Raw genomic sequence first — 24,011 nt, forward strand, 5'->3', positions numbered from 1 at the left:
TAAATTGGGGATTCAGTACTTGTTCTCCTTCTTTCTTAGTCTATGAGCACCATGAGGGATAGGGACTGTGTCAACCTGATTGTCTTGCATTCATTCATTCAATTGTATTCACTGAGCACTTACCATGTGCAGAGCACCGTACTAAACGCTCAGGAGAGTATAATACAACAATAAACAGAAACATTTCCTGCCCACAGTGTGTTTATGTTTACTTCAACGCTTAGTAAAGTGCTTGGCATGTAGTAACCTCTTAACAAATACACCCAATTTTAATTATTATCAATTGGTTCAAAACCGATAAGAAAGAAAAATAATTTTTGAAAACTTAAGCTGTGCACCTATGTAGACATCCCGTAATTAATGAAAAATAACAGTGCTTAGTGCCTAGTCACCCTGATGTTGCCCTGTACTCATAAACAGCTTCTGAATATCTGGTAATTGTTTACTTCTGTGGATGTGGCTACTGGTTGTCTTTAGGATGAAGGTAAACAAAATTGCAGTTCCGGCTTCTCGTCCATGCCTAATCTCTTTCTCCACAGTGTCTTAACCGTTCCTGGAGAGGAGGTTAGCTGCCTGTGGACACGCTACTAAAGGACCACTTCCTGCATTCTTGTGGCAGCTGCCGTCTTCTCTAGGAAAACAGGACAATTTCCTGGAGCGTTGAAAGAGTGAATGAGCTCCCATAGACGCTACCTGAGAAGGCCCTAGAGATTATAGTTCGAGCTTAAATTATGCCGGGCAAACTGAAGTAATTCAGTTGCTTAGACTCTTAGAGGTTTGTCCACAGGGTAAGAATTTAAAAATATACTTTGGGGGCAAGTTCCAGAATGTCAGGTACTGCAACAAGTCTCTTCCCATTCTTACTATCTTGGTGTCATAGGGTGTGTTAAGCAATAGGTCATCAGTCTGGTCAGGGCCAAAAAAGATCCCACTGGATTGGGGATGGAGTCAGGCAGCATGGGTGGGCTGTGAGACCACAGTGGGGCAGATGCGTGTTTTGTTTTGTTGTCTGTCTCACCTGTCTACATGTTTTATTTTATTGTCTGTCTCCCCCTTCTAGACTGTGAGCCCGTTGTTGGGTAGGGACCGTCTCTATATGTTGCCGACTTGTGCTCCCCAAGCGCTTAGTACGGTGCTGTGCACACAGTAAGTGTTCAATAAATATGATTGAATGAATGAATGCAGTGCTGCTATGCATGGGGAATACTTTCATTCAAGAACGGTGGTTCCCATGAGCAGCTGGGACTACTACTACTTGGAAGGACCTGAGTTCTAATCCCGGCTTTGCCTCTTATTGGCTGGGTGATCTGGGGCAAGTCACTTAACTTCTCTGTGCCTCAGTTACCTCATCTGTAAAATGGGGATTAATGCTGTGAGCCCCATGTGGAACATGGACTGCATCCAACCTGATTAGCTTGTATTTCATTCAATATTATTTATTGAGCGTTTACTGTGTGCAGAGCACTGTACTAAGTGCTTGGGAAGTACAAGTTGGCAACATATAGAGACGGTCCCTACCCAACAGTGGGCTCACAGTCTAGGAGAGCTTGTATCTCTCCCAGCACTTAGAACGGTGCTTGGCACATAGCAAGTGCTTAACAAATATCATTATTATTATTACTACAAGTGACAACTCTCATAAGGGAGTCCTGGACTCCCTTTTAATCCCAAATTGACTCTTCCCAGGCTGGAACAAGGGTAGAGATGGTCCGGGTTTGACAGGGGGTGAAGCAATTTGGCTTAAGCAGGACGCTAGTACTTGGTGCCGTGTAGCACGAACCTGTGTCATGCTCTGATTTCTCTTAAGGCGATTCAGGCTCTGACTGCACCAGATGAGAAAGTGGTTAAATGTGTGAAGCAATGATTTTCATACTTCATTTAGAAATTCCCCTTTTTAATGAGTTTAAATCCAATTCAATGGAGAATTTATATTAGAAACAGGCTTTTTTTTGTTTGTTTTGGGTTTTTTTGGTTAGAGGTTTAGTGTTTGTATTTGGATATACAGGGCCTTATCCTGTATAAGAATCCAGTGCTTAGAACAGTGCCTTGCATATAGTAAGCGCTTAATAAATGCCATTATTAAATGAATGAAGGAGGAAAGAAATGTGGTACTTATCCACTTTTCTTCCAATGTCAACTTGGGGCACATTTCCCCTTCAGTATATAAATGCATCAGTAAATGAATAAATGCAACTGGTAAATCTGGGTCAGATGTGTATTGCCATGTAGAGCTATTTTTTCTTTTTATTTATATTAGTGTTTCTATTAATGTCTGTCTCCTCTAGACTGTAAATTTGTTGTGGACAAGGAATGTGTCTGTTTATTGTTGTACTCTCCCACACACTTAGTACAGTGCCTTGCACACAGTAAGTGCTCAATAAATACAATTGAATGAATGAATGAAAAGCTACTTGATTAAAACAGTCCCTTAAAAACAGGTGGCTTTATTTTTAGTGAGAAATAGTTTCTAGTTTTCACTGGACTATCTTTTAACTAGGTCATCGGCAATGAACCGTTCAAGGCAGCAAGCATAACTGGTAACAATGCAAAATGTTTCTAGAGTCGCCTGCCCCTTTCAGCCACTCAAAATATTTTGATAAATCCTGGTTTTCAGCCTGAGTTGGCCATAGAATGCATTTTTAATGAAAATTGAGGGGGGGAAAAAACCCTCTTCCATTATTGTTGAACTAAGACCGTGTTCTTACCAGAAGACTCTTGTCCGTATCCATTCATTCATTTATTCAGTTGTATTGAGTGCTTACTATTGCAGAGCACTATACTAAGCGCTGTAGTAAGACAGGTAGACATATCTACATGTAGGTCGACATGTCTACATGTCTGTAGACATTTGCAACCCTGATGCAGCCGCAAAGTCCAGGGCAGGGGGCATCTGGGCCAGGGTATCAGAGAGGGAACCTGTAGCTTGATCTTGAGTTTAAGATTCAAGGATTGGGCTCAAGGAATTCTTTTTATTGCAGTGTACACTCATTTTGTGAATATGTAAATACTTAGGTTGTAGGCAGCATGCCAAATGGTGAGGCAAAGCAAATCATACTGGCAGCCCTGAGCTTTAAAAAACAACTGTACTCTCCCCTACCTTTGTACAATAGCTGTCATCCTTCAGACTCACACTTCATTTACATTCTGTACCAGATGGTGTTGCTTGTGCTAATTTACACTGAGAGGGTGTTTCCCCCCTCAAAATCAAGGAAAGGAAGTAATAATTAGAGAGGGCTAGAATGCCTTGCTTGAAATATGTGACTTGATACGCTAGCTCCTTGTGTGGAGGGCGGAAAGGTAGGGTAGCCCACTAACTTTTATTGTCTAGACAACCTCAAAAACTAATCATTTCTTTTTATTATTTTCTGTCTCCCCCTCTAGACTGTGAGCTCACTGTGGGCAGGGAATGTGTCTACCAACTCTTTTGTATTGTTGTCTCTCAAGCGCATAGTAGAGTGCTCTGCACACAGTAAGCGCCCAATAAATACCATTGATTGATTAAGACCAGGCTCTCAATCTTCCTCACATGGAGCCGTCTTTGGTCTCGAAACATCGAGAATGGAAGGAGAGGTGTGATGGAAACCAGGGAGAAATGAGGATGTGACCTTTATTTTACAATTGGTTGGGACCATTCTGGAATAAATACCATGCAGGAATAGCGGTAATTCCTGTTGAAAGAACACGGCACCGTAGACCCATGCCCAGCCTTGCCTCTCCCAACACATGCCATCTTTTCAGGCAGTCTTCCTTCACCACAGGGCCATAAGCATGACTTCTCAGGGCAAAACCAACACTAAACAGAAACTGTTCGCTCTCAGAAGGAATAACAATTGTTGTAGGAAACAGTAGGACCCTATCTGACAAAGAGAGCCGTAGTCATGTCATTTGGAGTGTGACAATTTTTGTCTACAAGCCAGGCAGATGTTGAAAAAGCAGTGTAGGACTTCTTGTTGGAAGGCGGTTCCAGCTGTGAAAGTTGGCCGGCATTGTTGCAGAATCCCATGCCCACCAAACAGTCAATGCTAGGGTGGCTATTCCAGAGGAATTATGTCAGAGGAAATGTTTTCCTTTTTTTTTTCTTCCCTAAAGTGACAAATCCCTCCCTTGTGAAGGAAGATGGCTGGCTCGTCCGTCAGATGCAGGAGTTTTTTGATGTTGGGAGACTGAGGACCAGGGACTGCCCCTGTCTTGTGAGAGGCACTTTAGAGGGGCACTTTGGGGAAGTAGCATGGCCTAGTGGATAGAGCACTGGCCTGGGCATCAGGAGGACCTGGGTTCTAATCCTGCCTCCACTGCTTGTTTACTGTATGACCTTGGACAAGTCACTTCAATTCTGCATGCCTCAGTTTCCTCACCTGTAAAATGGGGGTTAAGACCGGGAGCCCCACGGGGGACAGGGACTGAGTCCAAACTGATTAGCTCATACCTAGTCCAGCGCTTAGAACAGTGCTTGACACATAGTAAGTGCCTAACAAATACCATCAGTCTTATGGAGATCTGACTACAGCAGGTTACTCTAACAGCTGGTTTCTGCCAAACAGGGAAAGAAAAAATGTTTTAAAGGCACAATGAATGAAAACATCAGATAACGGAGCATAGTAGTGCACAGGTGGGGAAAAGGTAGGAGAAGATAAGACTAAGGTGGGTTACAACAGTTAGAAATGGGGTCACTCTCTTAGAACAGTGGGTTTGAGGTCGTGACTCTAAGAGCAAGAAAATAAAATTGTGTCAGAAATTGTGAGTAGCAATAGTATAGCCAAGGGTAATCTTATTATGTATTGAGACTATGTAATTATATGCATATTAATTTGCAGTGAGAAGCATCTTGGTCTAGTGGGAAGAGCGTGGGCCTGGGAGTTAGAAGGCCCAGGTTCTAATATGGGCCCTACCATTTGCCTGCTGGGTTATCCTGGGTAAATCACTTGTTTGTGCCTCAGTTCCCTCATCTGTAAAAATGGGTATAAAACACCCATTCTCCCTCCTCCTTAGATTGTCAGCTCCATGTGGGACAAGGATTGGGACTGATCTGATTATCATAGACCTATGCAGCACCAAATACAGTGCTTGGCACTTGGCAAGCATTTAATAAATACCACATATTATTATTATTATTGCAACATTAGAGGTGGAGAGAGAATCAGCCAGTTGGTCAATGTATTTGGCCACTTCCACACACTCTTAAAATCTTATCATCGGTAGAGTTGTTTTGAACATGTACAGTTCTCTGACTCTCTCTCTTTCCCTCCCTTCCTTCCTATCACAGCCTCTCATTTACATCACATACAAATGGTTTCTCCAGTGCGCTGCAAGAAAGTAACCCCAAACGGAGAAGGCAAATTTACATTTTTGGAAGCATCCAAAATCCCGGTCTACAGTATGCGACACACCCTAGCTCCTGAACTCTAGCCTGGCCCTGGCTTTGCTTTTTTGCCCCTTCATTTCAACTCCCACCATCCTGGAGGGTGGTCTTTCCTGGTTGTTGGCTCCTTCAGGATCACTCCCCTCACCTAGTTTCAGCTCTGCCTCTTACAGTCACTCTCTGACCTGTATTCTGTTCTCTGCAAACCCATCCAATATTTCTCTGGGGGTGGCGAGGCAGGGAGGAGAACTTAATTCCCACGTGCGTCTGATATTCAGTGTTATTTCATCTACTCATTCCTAGAGTTGGCAGTGTCCTTTCCTAATGCTCCCTTAATTCAATAAAGCAATTAAGAGAATCAGAACTGTGGTCATTGGACTATTCATAATGTTCCTGAGAGTTCTTGAACCGTCTTTCAATGAGCTTCAGCCCCCCAGGAGCCCTGGGATCAGCCCGAAGACCCCATTCTCATCTTAACCTCCAGATTCTGTGACTCTGGGGACGTGGCCTGACCTTTCTCTTTCGCGGGGAGGGGGTAAAGCTGAATTTTTGTGGTTAATAAAAACATACTCTTACAGCTTTTCAGTATAGATAAAGGAAATGATTCCACATCAGCTTTAGATCAAGAGATACAGTTTCAGGGGAAAATGATTTATGTCTCCGTAGGGAGTGGTGGAATGTGGAGATGCGCCGTCTCTGACTAATTGAATTTATGGGGTTTAAGAAGGTTGGCCTTCCCACCTCCTTTCTCCCGTCCCCCGACCCCTCCCAAACCACATAAACAGGGGTCACTAACAGCTTGAGATTCTTTTTTTCCCCTTTTTCAGGCACATCTTTTGGTTTCCAGAATATGAAATAAATCCCTTTGTATGGCCCAATGGGGAAAAATTATACAAATACAAAAACTTTTCCTATTCCCCTCTGCACACTGCTGAAGCACCCACAACTGATGGGTTGATTTTGATCGACATGCATTTGCTGTAGAGAGATTTCAGGGCCACTTGTGTAATTCCACTGATGATAAATGGACTTGTCTTGAAAATTAATCAGCTTTTCCATGAGAACATACTGTTTATGTAATTGACACCGTAGATGAAAGCCTCTGGTTTCAGATTATCTCTTAGTCTTCTCAGTAGTCATCCTGTGCTGCACATCTATATTCATGTTAAAAAAAATAAATGAAATAACCCCTTCGAAAACCTTTGCTAGAAGACTTTAGCATTCACTGGAAATAAAAAATGTATCTGAAGAAATGATTAGAGGCAAAAAGTTGAATCCCCTGGTAGGGGGAATTGAACAAAGTACTTCTATGAAGGTGACTTCTGAGTCTAATAATGCTTCAAATTGGAATTTATGTCTATTTTGCTGATAGAAATCAAATGTTATCGGGCACTGGAAAATCTTCAGTCAATTGAAGTGAGAGGGAAGAAGGATAAAACAAAGCCATATCTTCAAGGGCAAAGATCCTCCAAGGTGCAATGAGTCCCTATTTTGTTGAACAACATCATTTGTGGGAAAGTGTTATTTTTCCTTCGGTTATCGTTCATGCATGCTGTTCTTTGTGGACCATTTTTAGCCACTTCCAAACCGGTACCTCCAGCTTCCTGAAACATGACTCATGGTCTGCAAGATATCAGCTTCAGACATCTTTCCCCAAAATGATACTCACGTTCATATCGGGGCCAGAAGACCTGTCTCTAGTAGTGACTGCCTGGAGGAGTCTGAAAAAACGAGATTGTAGACTTTAAGCTCCTTGTAGGCAGGGATTGTGTCTACCAACTCTATTGTTTTATCCTCTCCCAGTTACTACAGTGCTTAGCACACAGAGCTCAGTAAATACCATCGATTGATTAATTTATAATAACATATATGTGGGGGAACCAAATAGGAAATGCATGGGCCGAATGCAAAGAACATAGGTCTAGGAATCAGAGAACCTGGGTTTTACTCCCAGCTTTGCCAGTGGCTTGCTGTGTGACCTCGGACAAGTCATTTAGCTCTTCTGTGCCTCAGTTTCATCATCTGTAAAATGGGGCTTTATTACTTGTTCTCCCTCCTACTTAGACGGTGAGCTCCATGTGGGACAGGGACTGTGTCCAACCTGATAAACTTGTATCTAGCAGCTTTTAGAACAGTGGTCGACACATAGTAAGTGCTTAACAAATCCCATAATTAGTTCATTGATTAAATCAATTTTTTCCCATTTGCCATTACCTCTCTCCCCCATTTTCCAGTTGAAGAAGCAGTTTTTATTTTTGTTTTTGAGACTTTTGTCTCTAGAAATATGAATTAAAGTGATGAGAAGTCAAAATAGTTTTGCCGTTCCGAATTCCTGAACTTCATAGGACCATAGAACTTGTAAACTTTAGAGGTCTTCATTGACCTGACTGTGTGACTGTCTCTGCTGTGGCTGCAGTGGTCATTCTGTCCATCTTTGATAACAAGATAAAGAGAGAACAAGAACACAGTCCTTCTCATGAATGAACGATCCCACCCATTTATTTACCCGAGGCTTAGTAGAGGAAGTGGATTTGATGAAGTAGTTTGTAAACCGAGGATCTCCACTGTAGCCATGTCCAGAAACTGGAAAGGCATATCGAGTTTAAATTACATAGTACAGTTTAGTTCATGTCTAAATGACCTTAATCCAGATTGGAAAATACCAGGTCCAATAAATCTTGTATTTAATGCTTTTATCAGACCAGCGACCATGGCTTTCAATTCCGACATACAATTCTGATGTGATGGAAAGAAAAAGGCAGTACTGGTAGCACTTATTTGAGATAAAACATAGAAACACTGAGTATGTTGGGGTACACCACATAATGTCAATCCTTTTGTTTGGAGGAAAAAAAGGGAAGATCATTTCTGTAATTAAGGGCCGGAGGGACTCCATTGATCCGTGTTTGAAATTGCTGATAATTTTGGTTTGCCTCATGTTCAGACAATCAGATTGAATTGTAAATGGGCCTAACCATGTTCTTTCCCCTAAGGCTTGTCCTGTGCATTTCCCAAGGAACACATGTAGCATATTTTGATTATATTATCTACTACCAAGAAAGGAATCAGCATGTGTGGGGTGGGGAGGGGAGGGGTGCTATACATTCTTTAGAAACTGAAACCTAGAGTTCAAACCACAGGCTCTCTTGTTTGTTCCTAGGTTTGCGGAAGGAATGACCACCAAATGGCTCCATCTCTTTGAAGGGAGCGGGATTCCATATGGTCCAATTAACAGCATGCAGAGTGTGTTCGCCGAGCCCCAGGTTAGTGCTCACGTAGTTCAAAACTGAAATCTGTTTTATCCGGAGCAGTGATTTTCCTTTTTTCTTTCAAAATCGCAGTCCATATTAACAAGTAGTGGTACTTAGCTTTGAGCTCAAGGCACATTGCTCGGGGGATTCATTCTATGGAATATATACAGAACGCAGCCTCATGGAAAAATGATGTCTGCTGGGTTTGCCGTAACATTCATTCAGTCGTATTTGTTGAGAGCTTACTGTGTGCAGAGCACTGTAATAGATGAGACTCCTGTGCCATCTTGCCTTGCCAGCAATGGAAGTCCATGGATGCCGTTTCCAAGATGGGGCACACTACTTCTCAGGAGTTTTTAGGTCAGAGCTCAGGTCAGGAGTATATGGAGAAATCCCTGCAGCAGGATATCGGGGATATCAAAGCCCTTCACTAAGCCTGGCCTCTTATTCACTGGTCCAGAAAACACACGACTCCTTTAGAATTTAGTAAAGTAAATGGGCTTTGACTTTCCATGGCAACAAATTCCACAGGTAGGGGTGCTTGCTTTCACATGTTTGTCATTCATTAACTGAATCATATTTCTTGAGTGCTTACTGTGTGCAAAGCACTGTATTAAGCACTTGGGAGAGTCCAATACCACAATAAACAGACGCATTACCAGCCCACAATGAGCTTACAGTCTAGAGGGAAGAGTGCTTGTGCACGAGATTGGGAGAGGCCAAAGATTCCTCAACAGGCTTCTTCCACAAGGAATAAAACCCTTGGAGCAGGAGTCACCAGGAATATTTGGATGAAGCCCAAGCAGAGGGTCTTGGTTCTCTTACATACCAAAGTCAAAGCAGGCACGTGCCTTGAGCCGCAACACACCTTGAGCACACCAGTGCGAGTATCACTAGAGAGTGTGGTGTGATGCGTCCTGTCCCGGGAACCTTTTGTCTGCTCAGTTGATTGTTCTAAGACAGAGAGATTAGACCACAGGGACCTGAGATCTTCCGACGACGTAATCCCCCATCACTATTTCCAACATGGTACATAGATCTCTCTCTCACACACGCATAAATCATACAACTCCTCAGTAACCAGCAAAACAACAAACATGAAGAATGATAGGGGTTATCCAGGCATTTTTAGGGTCCATTATCCTTAATGAGATTCTGAATATTTAGGCCATTGCATCATAGTTCTTTCCTTCAGATATGCTGTTCCTCAACTAAGTTAAGCAGACAATATGCTTCTAATTCTCTTCCCCTTTTTTGGTTTCCCTTCCTCTTTCTCTGTTTTCTACCTTTTCTCTCTGGTTTTGCTACTCATTCATTCATTCAGTCGTATTTATTGAGCGCTTACTGTGTGCAAAGCACTGTACTAAGCACTTGGGGAGTACAAGTCGGTAACATCTAGAGACGGTCCCTACCCAACAACGGGCTCACAGTCTCGAAGGGGGAGACAGATAACAAAACAAAACATGTAGACAGGTGTCAAAATCGTCAGAACAAATAGAATTAAAGCTATATGCACAAGGAGCTACTTTCCTCCTCTGGCCTGTATTCCTGCTGCTCTCTGTTTACCTGTGTGTACGTGAGAGATGGCTTTGTGTTTGTGGGGGATAACTGCAGAAAACCAGTTTGGCATACAGCAGTCAGAAATGGGGTAAGTGCCTTACAATAGAGGTTTTGGGAAAACCATGATACCAAGAGGGAGAAGAGGAAAAGAGAACCAGACACTGTGGATAATAAGCATGACAGAAGAACAGTGGAGAATCTTTACATTCGCGGGATGCAGAAGGGATTGTCCTTCACTCAGCCTCACCACTTACATTGATAAAATCTCATCCTCAATAGGATACTCAGCAAAACCAAAGGATGAGCGATATGTGTAATGTGCATATGTGTGGGTGTCTGTATTCTCGTAGATGTGTCCACTGTAGAAATTATTATTATTGTTTTTTACTAGATGTGTCCACCTTTCCCCATTTAAATTGAGCCCCTTATGGAACAGCAAAATCATGCCTGAATTTTTCATTTTATGGCTGCTACATAGTTTGTGCTCATTAAATGCAATGATAAGAACAATTAAAGATTCAAATCAGAAAGCAAAGGACCAACGTAGAAAATAATACTTTTTGTTTTACTATAGAAGTCTGTAAAAAAAAACCAGGTCTCTCTAATGCTAGTTTCACATCTGATTTACTTTTTTAATCTCCCACATTTGCAAATATCAAGGATTTACATGTGAATAGTTTTTCCCTCTATCTATCCAAAGGATCCACCAGAAAAAAATGGGTTTCAATTGCAGCATGAGACAAAGGAAAAACATGTGTTGACTGTCGGGATAAAAACTGGAAAAGGCTATGAGAGAGGTTGTGGAATCACCATCAGTGGAAATTTTTGAAATTAGGGTAGACAGTCCTCTCAGCCGAATGATTTATGTATTCACCCTCTTGGAAGCAAGAGCTTGGACCAGATGACTGGTTGAGGACCCATCCAAGTATGTGATTCCATGATTCTCCCTATCTTTAACTGTTGGGTGCTCGACGGAAAATGAGTTAGAAAGCGAGAAAGACATATCTGATCGGATTCTCAGCTAACTGCCATTTAGGGTGTCCTTCCTCAATGGTTAATTGTAGCGGGGGGCCGTTGACAAAACCAATTACAGAAAGCCGCCATGCAGCACTAGTCAGGCAATACTAGGGAAGCAGTGTGACCTAATGGGAAGGGCACTCGTTCAAGAGTTAGAGGACCTGGGTTCTAATTCCAACTCCTCCACTTGTCTGTTGTGTGATGTTAGGCAGACTCTTAAATTCTCTGTACCTCAGTCAGCTCATTAAAACTCTCCTCATCCCATTTGGACTGTAAGCCCCATGTGGGACTATGTCTGACATGATTACCTTAGGTCTTGTATCTATCCCAGTGCTTAGAACCGTACCTACCTCATACTAAGCACTTAACAGGTACCATTAAAAAATGTTATCAGTCCAAATCCTGTCCATAAAGACTTAGTGAAGCAAAGCCTCCAACGATGTGGCATTGTAATGGACAGTCAAATGGGCATACAGCAATTAGAAGTGGAGTAACAATCTTCAGAAATTTAAGAAAGATTATGACACCAAGGGAGAGAAATGAAGTCTGTGCCTGGAACATTTTTTTTAACGGTATTTGTTAAGTGTTTACTGTGTCCCAGGCACTGTACTGACCACTGAGGAAGATACAAGCTTGTCAGGTTGGCTACAGTCCCTGTCCCACATGGGGCTCACAGTCTTAATCCCCATTGTATAGATGAGGTAACTGAGGCACAGAGAAGTGAAGTGACTTGCATTATCACATAGCAGACGAGTGGCAGAGCCGGGATTAGAACCCAGGTCCTTCTGACTCTCAGGCCTTTGTTCTACCCAGTAGATCACACTGCTTCACTGGTGCTGTTTTATCCTGGATCATCAAAGTGATAGGGGACAATTTTTGCATGCACGTTATATATAATACTTCATGTACTTTATTTTGGAATCCACAGCAGTAGGGATCAAGACTCTTCTTTTACCTACACTGGATATTTGTGGAGATGTTGCCATTGCAAGTCAATCAATGTCAATCAGTTAATCAAACAAGAGTATTTCTTGAGCACCTACGTTGTGCAGATCACTGTACTAGGGACCTGGGAGAGTATAATAGAGTTGATAGATGTGAATCCTGCTCTCAGGAAGCGTACGATACAGCATAGGGAGATAGCCACTGAAGTACTAGGCTGTAAGCTCATTCATTAGTCAGTCAGCCATATTTAGTGAGTGCTTACTGTGTGCAGAACACTGTACTCAGCACTTGGGAGGGTACAATATAGCAATAAACAGACATTTCTTGCCCATGATGAGTTTACAGCCTAGAACTCATTGTGGATAAGGAACATGTCTATCAACTCTATAAAGCGTACCCTCCCCAGTGCTTAGTACAGTACCCTGTGCACAGTAAGCACTCAATAAATTTGATGGATTGATTGATTTAGGAGAAAGAAAAGTGGATATGTATATGAGTTATGAGTAATAGGTTAAGCAATTTATATGTATAAGTGTTGAAGTGGCAGTTGGGGGCTTCCATAAGAACTCATTGGACAAATGGAAGCTTTCATTTTGCCGGTCTGTCACAAGTGCTCAAAGAATACAAGAGCTGGGATGCTACTGATTCGTTGTGAAACGGGACCAACGGCCTCTGCCTCTGTGACTGGAGGTTTGTGAGGAGCCATGAGTTAATGCCCGGAAAGAGTGTTGAGGTCATCCACGGGAAAGGCAACATGTGCATTTTTGGTTTGGGTTTTGTCGAGCCATCTCCACAAGGGACTTAACAAGAGGAAGTGGATTGAAATAGCAGTATGATTCTCTTCCACAAGCTCTAAATTCACTTTTAAAATGTCAAAATATGAATTGAAGGGTAAATTGAAGTTCAGGAAGTGGTTGGAAATTTTGAAAATAATACTGCTTGCAGAGGTTCGTAAACCGATACTCTGATAAATTCACCCCAGCCTTTAATAGCCAGTAGAGTGTAACGTTTTTCTCTTATTTTTTACCGAGCCACAGTTCTTTGTTGTACTTTTCATTCCACCTCCCTCTACCTGTTTAGGTTCCATCCCACATATCTAGGGCTGATTCCCCACAATGCTCAACTCATATCCAGTTTCCCAGACCCAGCACAGACAGGTCTTCTTCTACCTCTTATTTATTGCTGAAACAAGTCAGAAAACCACAAAGTTGAGAGATCAGGACATTAGTCCCTTAGCTGTTAGGAGGATTGAGTTGTGTGTGCACACTGAGGTAAAAAGGCAATGCATCTTCACCGTGTGGGAGGTAATGGTGCCTGACATTGCTCCCTGCAGACTTTCTTTGAGTGACTGACCCTTCTCTGGGTTATAGACAGGCTCTTTCCATAGACAAAACCAGAAAGTCACAGATCATTTCTGTACTAGTTGAGTAGCTTCCAGATGAATGGATCTGGCTCTTAGGGGGCACCATGCAATAGTAAATTGCCCTTTGGCCGGATACTGCCTTTTCTAGGATTGGAAAGAACATAGGCCATGACATTTGTGAAAGGACGTAAGCTCAGGATTCTGTCTCCTGCAGTGGCACCTAATAATAATAATAATAATGAATAATTGTGGTATTTTTTAAGTGCTTACTACATGCCAGGCACTGTACTAAGCACTAGGGTAAATACACATTAATCAGGTTGGACACAGTCCCTGCCCACAGAGGGCTCACAGTCTAATTCCCAGTTTACAGATGAGGTAACTGAGGTCCAGAGAAGTGACGTGTCTTGCCCAAGGTCACACAGCAGACAAATGGCAGAGCCACGATTAGAACCCAGGTCCTTCTGATGCCCAAGCCCATGCTCTATCCAAACCTAAGAAGATTTGGAAAAACAAAGCCATTGTCTTCTTGACGTCCATCTGGATGATAGGGTGTACTGCCCACAAAGATTAGAAAACACTTTCTTGCTGTTTCTCCTTAGTGGCTTCCGAAGGGGTGCCTTCATTGAAGAAAGCAAGGTAAATTAGGGCTATAGTACAGTGGGCTGAAGTGATTTGACCTGCGTGCCAACAGGCGAATTGTCCCACTGGGAGGATTATCTAAAGTCCTGGTGGGGGGCTATTGAAGACCTTTGTGACTACTGCAAACTAGATACCAGCCAGGCTCTTTCTCTGCTTCTCTTCATTATAAGGCAAAGGCTCAAGATTCCACGTAAGCCAGGCGAGGGAAGCTACAGTGAAAACCATTAGAGACTCTCCCCTCATCACTTCTAGCAATGTAATATCCTTTCTTGTAATTTAAGAAAAAGAGGAAGTTTTTTGATTTTATTTTCATCAACCTGACTGTTGTAGTTCAAGGTGTCGATGCCATTTCCCCCTGCCCGCTCCATTCTCCTTCCGATGAACTGAAGGATTTCTTGGCATTGGATCTAAAGCCGTGGTCCTGTTTAGATGTGGGCACGCCGTGAGTACGCGAGGCTTCGGACACGGTGCACGTAAATGGCTCTCTGCACACAGTGCCAACACATCTGCACATTATACTGTGAATCACTCCTCTCGGAAGCCCAGGGCTGTTGAGTGTGGGAAGGTGATGAAGGGAAAGGGACAGTTGGGGGGTACAAGGAGATATATCGCTGGGTGGGAGCTCCAAAAGGAGAGAGGATTATCTTTAGGACCCAACTTGTAGCCCTGAGGGCCAGGTGGTCCATTTTAATATCATCTGTCGAATGAACTTGGATGACAGCACAAATCTCCTAACCCCGGGACCTTTTGCTAACATAATTAATGACCACAATCACACTTTAATTGAGCTGCCAGAAAATGTGAAGTTTTTACTCAACCCCAGTGCCAGGTGATAAGTTTTTTCCATAGATGAGTGGAAAGTCATCTACCTTTTCCCCACTGATTTTGCACTTATGGTCATTTGCAGTGTTAAAATGAATCCTACAGGCATCTTCGCTGTTAAGTCAATCAAGAGGGGTTAGGAGGGAGTGGTGGGAAGAGAGGATGAAGGATGATTTTTTTTTTTTTGGTTCCAGAGGTCACCGGTAGTTAAGAAAAGCTCCCAGTCACAGTTTTTCCTCCAGTTATATATTGTTGCAAAAGGTTCTGTGAACTCAGATGATGCAGTAGAGCCTATCTGCAAGAAGATTTTAATAGCCAAGCTATTTCCAAACTCCAAAAAATATGTTCTTTTAATCAGGCCAAGATCATACAGTACATTAAAAGAATTCTTAAAAAGTTTTAAAAACTTACTAGATGACCTCAGTATGGTCCTATTTAACATACCCTTGGGAACATGTGTATGAAATACATTGTGGTTTGAGGTTTTCCAAACTAAACAAACTTAAAAGAGAGTAGTTTTTAATAGAAACTCTTCAGATTCTTGCAAGAGACAAAATAAAAACAGGTACGTGCCTCACTGTGGGGAAGGTTTTGAAAACATCATCGTCTTCGTCTGTGAATGCCCAGCCTGCATTTTTCCTACTTGGCGGTTTGGGATGGGGTTCTTTGGTTTGAATTTGCAGTGAATGTAATGCGGTCCCCCTAGCAGAGCAGGCAGGCCCAGAAGACCCCCAAAATCTACACCTGGGACCCGGGAACAGGCAGACTTATTGTTCACACTCGGCTTTTCCCAAGGGCCAGGAGCTAGTAGGGAAAGAGATGCACGTCACCAAATGGCATCATTAGGCGAGCAGTTACTTTTGAACCACCCAAGTTGAGTCCATCAGGTGTAAGACATCACCCTGATGCATCACTTCTGAGAAATATTGGGAGGGAAATATCAGAACTGAAATATCACAGCTGGCCCTGATTTTTACTTGGGCCAAACACCTGCAGGCTCTAAAAGGATACCAAACCAAAACTCCACCCTGGGGCAGTGGGCCAACCCTCTACAACCCTTCTCTGACTTTGCATCACCATAAAAATTAATTTAACATTTCTACAGAAACCTTATTCTTCCTGTCCCAGAAGGCCATTACAGTTCCTTTAGCAGATCTTCCAAATGGGATAAATATGCCCCAGAAATAAACATAGAGTGAAGCACTGAAATATTTGATTGCTGGAAATTATCTGTTGTTTTCATCTCATTATTTGTGGAAGCTTGTGAAATCGGACGTTTTATTAATCTCTAGGCTCTCTCGGATTCTATAAGCAATTTCGCTGCAACACATTCTGGCAAAATGTTTGTAGCATCTGGAAAGACTCCAATATTCATAGAGCGTGGAGGAAAATCACCGTATGCACCAAAAGTGACCGAGCTGTTTTTCAAGCATTTTCTACTTAGAAGCGGTTTCTTGATGCACTTTAAAGATTGTCCCTGAGTGCGTTTAGTTAATGTTTGTTGATATAAATTGTTGGATTCCATTGAGGGTTTTTCAAATTAAAAAAAGTGTATTGTCTATAATGATGTGGGGAATTACAGTGGATGATGGCCTTAGGTAATGTAGTAATTCCTAAACATCAAGGCAGGGAGGAATTAAATTTTATATGCACCTCTCAGTATATGGACTTGTTTATATTATGATGATGATGGTATTTAAGTGCTTAGTATGTGCCAGGTACTGTACTAAGCACTGGGGCGAATGCAAGCAAATCGAGCTGGACCAGTCCTTGTCCCATGTAGGGGTCACAGTCTCAATCCACCTTTTACAGATGAGGTAACTGAGGTACAGAGAAGTGAAGTGCCTTGCCTAAGGTCACACAGCTGACAAGTGGTGGAACCCGAATTAGAACCCATGACCTTCTGACTCGCAGGCCTCTGTGCTGTGCTCTACCCACTATGCCATGCTGCTTCTCATCTACAGTGTACCTTAGAAAAACAATATCAGTGTTGCTTGTTCATGTAAGATAGACATAGTGTCACAGTTGAGATTATCATGATCAAATCATCTAAAGCTGAAATGTTAGCTCTTCATTCTTATTTAAAATTTAAGAATTGCCTTAATAGTTTCCAATCATTTTTCCCTGTGTGGCTGTATTAAAAGTATGAAAAGATCCTGTTAAAGCAGTGTTCTAAAGGAAAATCACTGAATTGTCCTTAATTAGGCAACAGAAATCTTCAATTTTCTACAGCTTACATTGATCTCTACATTGAAGAGTTGAGGGGGTATAGTAAACTGTTGCATGCATTTCTCTCCTTCCTGGCTGAGACCCCCTTTCTCAGTCCCCTTCATTTTACTAGGTGGTAACTGTTTGACTAGCCCATGGCTGTCCATTCCCTCTGCCGGCTCCACCCCGTGAAGGTGAGCAGCAAAGGATGTTGCTTCAATACTGATAGGCTGACTGTGATCCTTGACTTTTAAAAGTATGGGTATTTTAGTGACATCTGATAGAACTCTGCCAGAAATCACTGTGGCATCTGTGGAAAGTTCAGGGCTCACGGCCATATAGGATGAGGTTGAACTCTTCCGTTCCTCAATAGTTTTTTCAGTTCGGTCTGAATTTTGATGTTTGGTGGCTGCCAGATTACGTCTCTTGGTTTCTTCTCCCATTTCAAAGGCTTTTTGATAATGCTTTTATCCACTTCGAGCCAACAGCAGCTTCCAGATTCATTTCTGTGTTGACAAGTAGCATGGCCTAGTGGAAAGAGCACGGGTGTTGGGAGTCAGAAAGTCTGGATTCTAATCCTGGCTCTGCCACTTGCCTGCTGTGTGATCTTGGCTAAGTCACTTAACTTTTCTGGGCCTCAGTTTCCTCAGGTGTAAAATGGGGATGAAATACCTCTTCTCCCTCCCCTTTAGACTATGAGACTGTGCTAGTATAGTACTCAGTGAGCACTCAAAAATATCACTACTGCCAATGGTTTTATGATGAAATTTTGCTTTTGTTTGCCTAATAGTCTTCGGTTATTTGTGTTTGACCTCCCCCACTTAGACTCTTAGCCAGAAACCGGGCTTTAATTTTTTGCAGTTTTCCCCTACAAAGTTCAGTGCTACACTCATTATAGTACTTTATTAGCAGAGACAGACGCAAAACTCGGACATTTTGGCCTGAAGCAATCAGAAATGGGATAATTTAGTGACCCTGCCATCCAGGAAGGTGCAGTGGGTGGGATGAATCTAAACCTCCAAGACTTGGAAAGACAGTAGTGTTTGATTGGTCCTGACTCCTGACATCAAGCCTGTGAAGAGATTCTAATAGTCTCGAAGGACTAGCAAAGTGAGAATGACCAAGAACTAATTTCCTATAGCTTGCAATGATAAATATGTAGCAAGATAAAGCTGAGATCCAAAGAGAACCTTTTGATGTGAATATAAAATGTGATAGAAAGACCTGGCAAAGGAGATTCTTCATTTTTTGCTGACATTCATTACATGAGTGGCTTTTTTCAGTGCTACTACAGCCCTCTGTAACTGAAGAACCCAAGGACCAAGCCTTTAGAGATCAAAGTTTGGAGGACACTTGGGGGAAAACTCAATCTAATTTTAATGCCTACTTAAAATAACATTTGGAAAACCTTTCTTTCTATGATCTTTACATTGATGTCAGCATATTGAACTTGATACCCCAAATCTCCTTGAAAAATTAGGAAAGCTATCCAGCTGGTGAAGAATGGTAGTGTGTTTGGGGCAGTTGGAAACCCAACTGAAACCTTTAAATGAAATAGAGGGTGGGAGGGGGGCTTGTGTCCTGCCTCTGATGATCTGAAGTGATGAGGAAATCTCAGCAGACCCTAGGGATGCTTTGATTGTGATAATATTAAAACAGGAGGTGGTTCTGGCTGGGTCAGCTGAAGAATTACTTCTCTCGGCGTCATGGAATCAATCGACCAGTCAGTGATACTAATTGAGCATTTATTGTGTGAAGAGCACTGTATTAAGAACTTGGACTCCTTCCCTTCCCCACAGCACCTGTATATATGTATATATGTTTGTACATATTTATTACTCTACCTATTTATTTTACTTGTACATATCTATTCTATTTATTTAATTTTGTTAGTATGTTTGGTTTTGTTCTCTGTCTCCCCCTTTTAGACTGTGAGCCCACTGTTGGGTAGGGACTGTCTCCATATGTTGCCAAATTGTACTTCCCAAGCACTTAGTACAGTGTTCTGCACACAGTAAGTGCTTAATAAATACGATTGATGATGATGATGATTGGACTGGAGAATACCATACAGTAGAGTTGGTAGACATGACCCCTGCCCTCAAGGAATTTATAATCTAGAGGGGGAGACAGACATTTAAAATAAATTACAGATAAGGGAAGCAACAGAGCATAAGGAGATGCAAATAAGTGCTGTAGGACTGGGGTGGCCTGAATATCAAAATGCTTTTAGGAAATCTACTGAACCGATTTATTCCACACGTTGAAGAGAGTCTGTTGGTATTTCCCTGTGGGCTTAGAGCTCTATGGGATACATCGATATGATCTCTAATGCTTATCCAAAAATCAGGATCAACATACTGACCTGCTTCTATATTAGGAAAGCCTTAGACCTTGCTAATTATGAATCAAGGTGGAGAATTATTTTGATGTTCAGAGGACCACCGAAATTCATTTACCATTTTCTGTGTCCCCTATGGAGATATGTGAGTAATAATTCTCAATAATGGATCTATTCTAGATCCCCTTGAGACTAAGGCAGGAGTTATGCAAGACTGCATAATCACTCCAACACGTTTTTGTTACTTCTTTCTAAATTACTTCATCTAACTACCGATCAACTCCCACCCTGAATAGAATTAAATTACAAAACAGATGGAAATGTGCTCAACTTCAGCTGGCTTTGCTTTAAAATTATCAATCAATCATTAGTATCTATTTAACACCTACTGTGTGCTGAGCACTCTGCTAAGCAAGCATTTGGGAGAGCACAATAGAATAGATTAGCATAATCCCTGGCCTCCAGGAGTTTCCATTTTAACAGGGTAGACAAACACTAAATCATTTACACACAGAAGAGGGAAAAGGGGATATGTATGCAAGTTTATCCTTTCCTGCCTTAACTCTGCCCTCTCCTCTGCCAGGGGAAAACTATTTCTCCTTCCTTATTGACACCATGCCCATCATCCCCGTCAGCTGCATCTTACATTTAACTCCCTTCTCAGGCCCCCTGTTCCTCCCCCTCCTCCATTGATCAAATCATAGCATTTCCTTTTCAAAGGTGGGGGAAACAACTCTTAAGGGTCTGTGGGTCTAATTTTGCAATTTTGGTTCCGTAACCGTTTTCTTTCCAAAGATTAAGCAACCAGCACACACAGGGATAATGTATAAAAAAGATTTTTTAAATGATCCAACGAATCTTAAAAATGTCTACCTAAAATGTTTGTAGATTGTCATCATCAGTATTTAATGGGCAGCGTCTGCAGTCAGAGATGTACTAGGTGCATGTCAGCATATGTCCAAAGTAGGATTTCCTGCCTTTGAGGATATTACCTTCTAAAAGCATTTTTTAAGCACCAAATTGTACCTTTACCTTTTCTCTTTTGTGAGGAAGCAAGTTCCTAAACAATCATCAAAATGGAAAGATGTTTTTAGATAATGCTGCAAGCAAATGAGAAAATTATTTTTTATCTTTACCCAACAGGTGCTTTTAGAAATTTGACCCAAAGGGAGGGAAGTGAGGCTCCCAGATTTGTCTTGGGGCATTCAGTTACATTGCAAATGAGGGGAAGTAATGAGGCCAGATCTCTGGGCTGTGAACCACAAAGTGAGCTATTGTAAACCTGTAGTCCAGGCAGGTTTATGTAGTTGAGTAGAAGGGAAATGGGTCCCCACCTCCATTACACAAGGCATAGCTTTGGGGGTCTAGAGTTAGGGCATCCCAGCAATTATTTTATAAAATTGATCCCTGCCACGATGGTCTCTGTGCCCACTGGATATTTCTCTTAGAGCCAGGTATGAGAGGTGCAGTGTGGGTGAACTTGGGTGTCTTCAGTAATTCTCTGTTGGAATCAGCCGGAAGGGATGGATGGACTCTGTTCTCTGTTTGTACCGTCAGGTCATGTAGCGTTCGTTGTGGAGCAATAAAATTCAATTCAGTATCACTTGATGTTTGGCCTCCCTTGTAGTGAATAGTTTTACGTTTGTCTCCCCTGTTAGACTGTACACTCTTCATGGGCAGGGAGCAGGTCATTTTGTCAGCTTGTATTTTCCAGGTACCAAATACACAGTTCTGCACCAAGTCAGTGCTCAATAAATGTTGCTACTATTAGTGCCAATATTTAACTTGGCTAGGGCCTCACAGATTACCAAATGCCATTGAATAAACCATCCTGGCAGATAGAACCATATCATCTCTCACCACAGTTAGAGGCCAGGCTGATTTGATTATGGATTTTGAGTAATGGGGAGTTGAGATACGTAAGAGAAGGGGTTCTTCCCTGATCCAGCCCCGGTGCTCCCTGGTGTAGATGACCTCAGGGTGCTTAGGAAGTTTTGGGGGTGCTCTAAGCTAGTTTGTGGAGGGTTCTCCATGTGAAACTATAGAGCAGACCTGACTCTCCATATCAGCTATAGAACCAGTCTAAATAATAATAATAATGTCATTTGTTAAGTGCTTACTATGTGCCAAGTAACTGTACTAACCCCCTTCTAGACTGTGAGTCCACTGTTGGGTAGGGACCATCTCTATATGTTGCCAACTTGTACTTCCCAAGCGCTTAGTACAGTGCTCTGCACACAGTAAGTTCTCAATAAATATGATTGAATGAATGAATGAATCCCTCACCCCCAACGATCTGGCCTCCTACTTCATTAGTAAAATGAACTCCATCAGGTCTGAGCTCCCCAAAGTCACCCCTCCCCCTTCTCCATCCCCCCCACCAACCTTCTTCACTACTCTCCCATCCTTCCCAGCGGTATCTTCAGATGAGATCTCCTCCCTCCTTTCATGTGCTACTCCATCCACCTGTGCTTCAGACCCCATTCCCTCTCATCTTATGAAATCTCTCACCCCTTACCTCCTCCCCTCCCTAACTTCCATCTTCAACCGCTCACCTCCACTGGTTCCTTCCCCTCTGCCTTCAAACATGCCCATGTCTCCCCCATCCTAAAAAACCCCTCTCTTGACCGCACCTCCCCTTCTAGTTATCACCCTATCTCCTTCCTACCCTTCCTTTCCAAACTCCTAGAATGAGTCATCTACACCCACTGCCTCAAATTTCTCAATGCCAACTCCCTCCTTGACCCCCTCCAATCTGACTTCCGTCCCCTACACTCCACCGAAACTTCCCTTGCAAAGGTTACCAATGACCTCCTTCTTGCCAAATCCAATGGCTCCTACTCTGTCCTGATCCTCCTCAACCTCTCAGCTGCCTTTGACACTGTGGGTCACCCCCTTCTCCTCAACACACTGTCCAACCTTGGTTTCACAGACTCTGTCCTCTCCTGGTTCTCCTCTTATCTCTTTGGTCATGGGTCCCTCTTCCCCCTCCCATCCGCTTACTGTAGGGGTTCCTCGAGGGTCAGTTCTTGGTCCCCTTCTGTTCTCTATCTTCACTCACTCCCTTGCTGAACTCATTCGCTCCCACGGCTTCAACTATCATTTCTACGCTGATGACACCCAAATCTACATATTTGCCCCTGCTCTCTCTCCCTCCCTTCAGGCTCATATCACCTCCTGCCTTCAGGACATCTGCATCTGGATGTCTGCCCACCATCTAAAACTCAATATGTCCAAGACTGAACTCCTTATCTTCCCTCCCAAACCCTGCCCTCTCCCTGACTTTCCCGTCATTGTAGACAGCACTACTATCCTTCCCGACTCACAAGCCCGCAACCTTGGTGTCATCCTCGACTCCACTGTCTCATTCACCCTACACATCCAATCTGTCCCTAAAACCTGCTGGTCTCACCTACACAACATTGCCAAGATCTGCCCTTTCCTCTCCATTCAAACCGCTACCTTGCTGGTTCAATCTCTCATCCTATCCGGACTGGATTACTGCATCAGCCTCCTCTCTGATCTTCCATCCTCTTGTCTCTCCCCGCTTCAGGCTATACTTCACTCTGCTGCCAAGATCATCTTTGTTCTGAATCACTCTGGGCATGTTATTCCCCTCCTCAAAAATCTCCAGTGGCTGCCTGTCAACCTACGAACCAAGCAAAAACTCCTCACTCGGATTGGATGTAGTCCATGTCCCACATGGGGCTCATAGTCTTAACCACCATGGAGAAGTTAAGTGACTTACCCAAGGTCACACAGCACTCATGTGGTGGAGCCAGAATTAGAACCCAGGTCCTCTTACTCCCAGGCCTGTGCTCTTTTCACTAGGTTATACTGCTCCTAAAATGGATGACATCTTACCATCCACTCTGCCTGAAGATGATCCTGTCAAAGAGCAGAGCACATAATAATAATAATGTTGGTATTTGTTAAGCCCTTACTATGTGCCAAGCACTGTTCTAAGTGCTGGGGGGATACAAGGTAGTCAAGGTTGTCCCAAGTGGGGCTCAGTCTTAATCCCCATTTTACAGATTAGGAAACTGAGGCACAGAGAAGTTAAGTGACTTGCCCAAAGTCGCACAGCTGACAAGTGGCAGAGGTGGGATTAGAACCCATGACCTCTGACTCCCAAGCCCGTGCTCTTTTCACTGAGCCACACTGCTTCTCTAACACAGGCGAAGATAATAGTAGGATAGAGGAAACATTTTCTTCATCAATCAATCCTATTTATCGACTGCTTACTATGTGCAGAGCACTGTAATAAGCGCTGGGATATTACAATGTAACAGAGTTGGTTATAGACATATTCCCTACCTACAAGGAGCTTACAGTCTAGCATGTCCTCAAGGCTCCCCTCCAAGTGCAAAATAAAGCCAAGTGCCATGGAAGACTTGGGCTCTGAATCCCTCCATATGAAAGAGTAATGATGCTATTCGAGGTCAGATTTTTGGAGCCTTAAACTGTCAAAGGGAGAAGGGGAGAAGAGAGCACAGCAGTCAA

At 42.8% G+C, this 24,011-nt stretch overlaps 1 protein-coding gene across 5 annotated transcripts in view; it reads left to right on the forward strand.

Annotated features, from left to right (window-relative positions):
* The window catches only part of SUGCT (succinyl-CoA:glutarate-CoA transferase), a 389,451-nt gene that overhangs the window by 131,509 nt on the left and 233,931 nt on the right, over nt 1-24,011 (forward strand). For all 5 annotated transcript variants that reach the window (XM_038760523.1, XM_038760522.1, XM_038760521.1 and 2 more), the window contains exon 12: nt 8,520-8,622. In XM_038760523.1, coding sequence (XP_038616451.1) covers nt 8,520-8,622 — 103 coding nt within the window. The remainder of the gene's footprint in view (nt 1-8,519; nt 8,623-24,011) is intronic.

This window comes from Tachyglossus aculeatus, chromosome 18, assembly GCF_015852505.1.
Source record: "Tachyglossus aculeatus isolate mTacAcu1 chromosome 18, mTacAcu1.pri, whole genome shotgun sequence".
Taxonomy (NCBI): domain Eukaryota; kingdom Metazoa; phylum Chordata; class Mammalia; order Monotremata; family Tachyglossidae; genus Tachyglossus; species Tachyglossus aculeatus.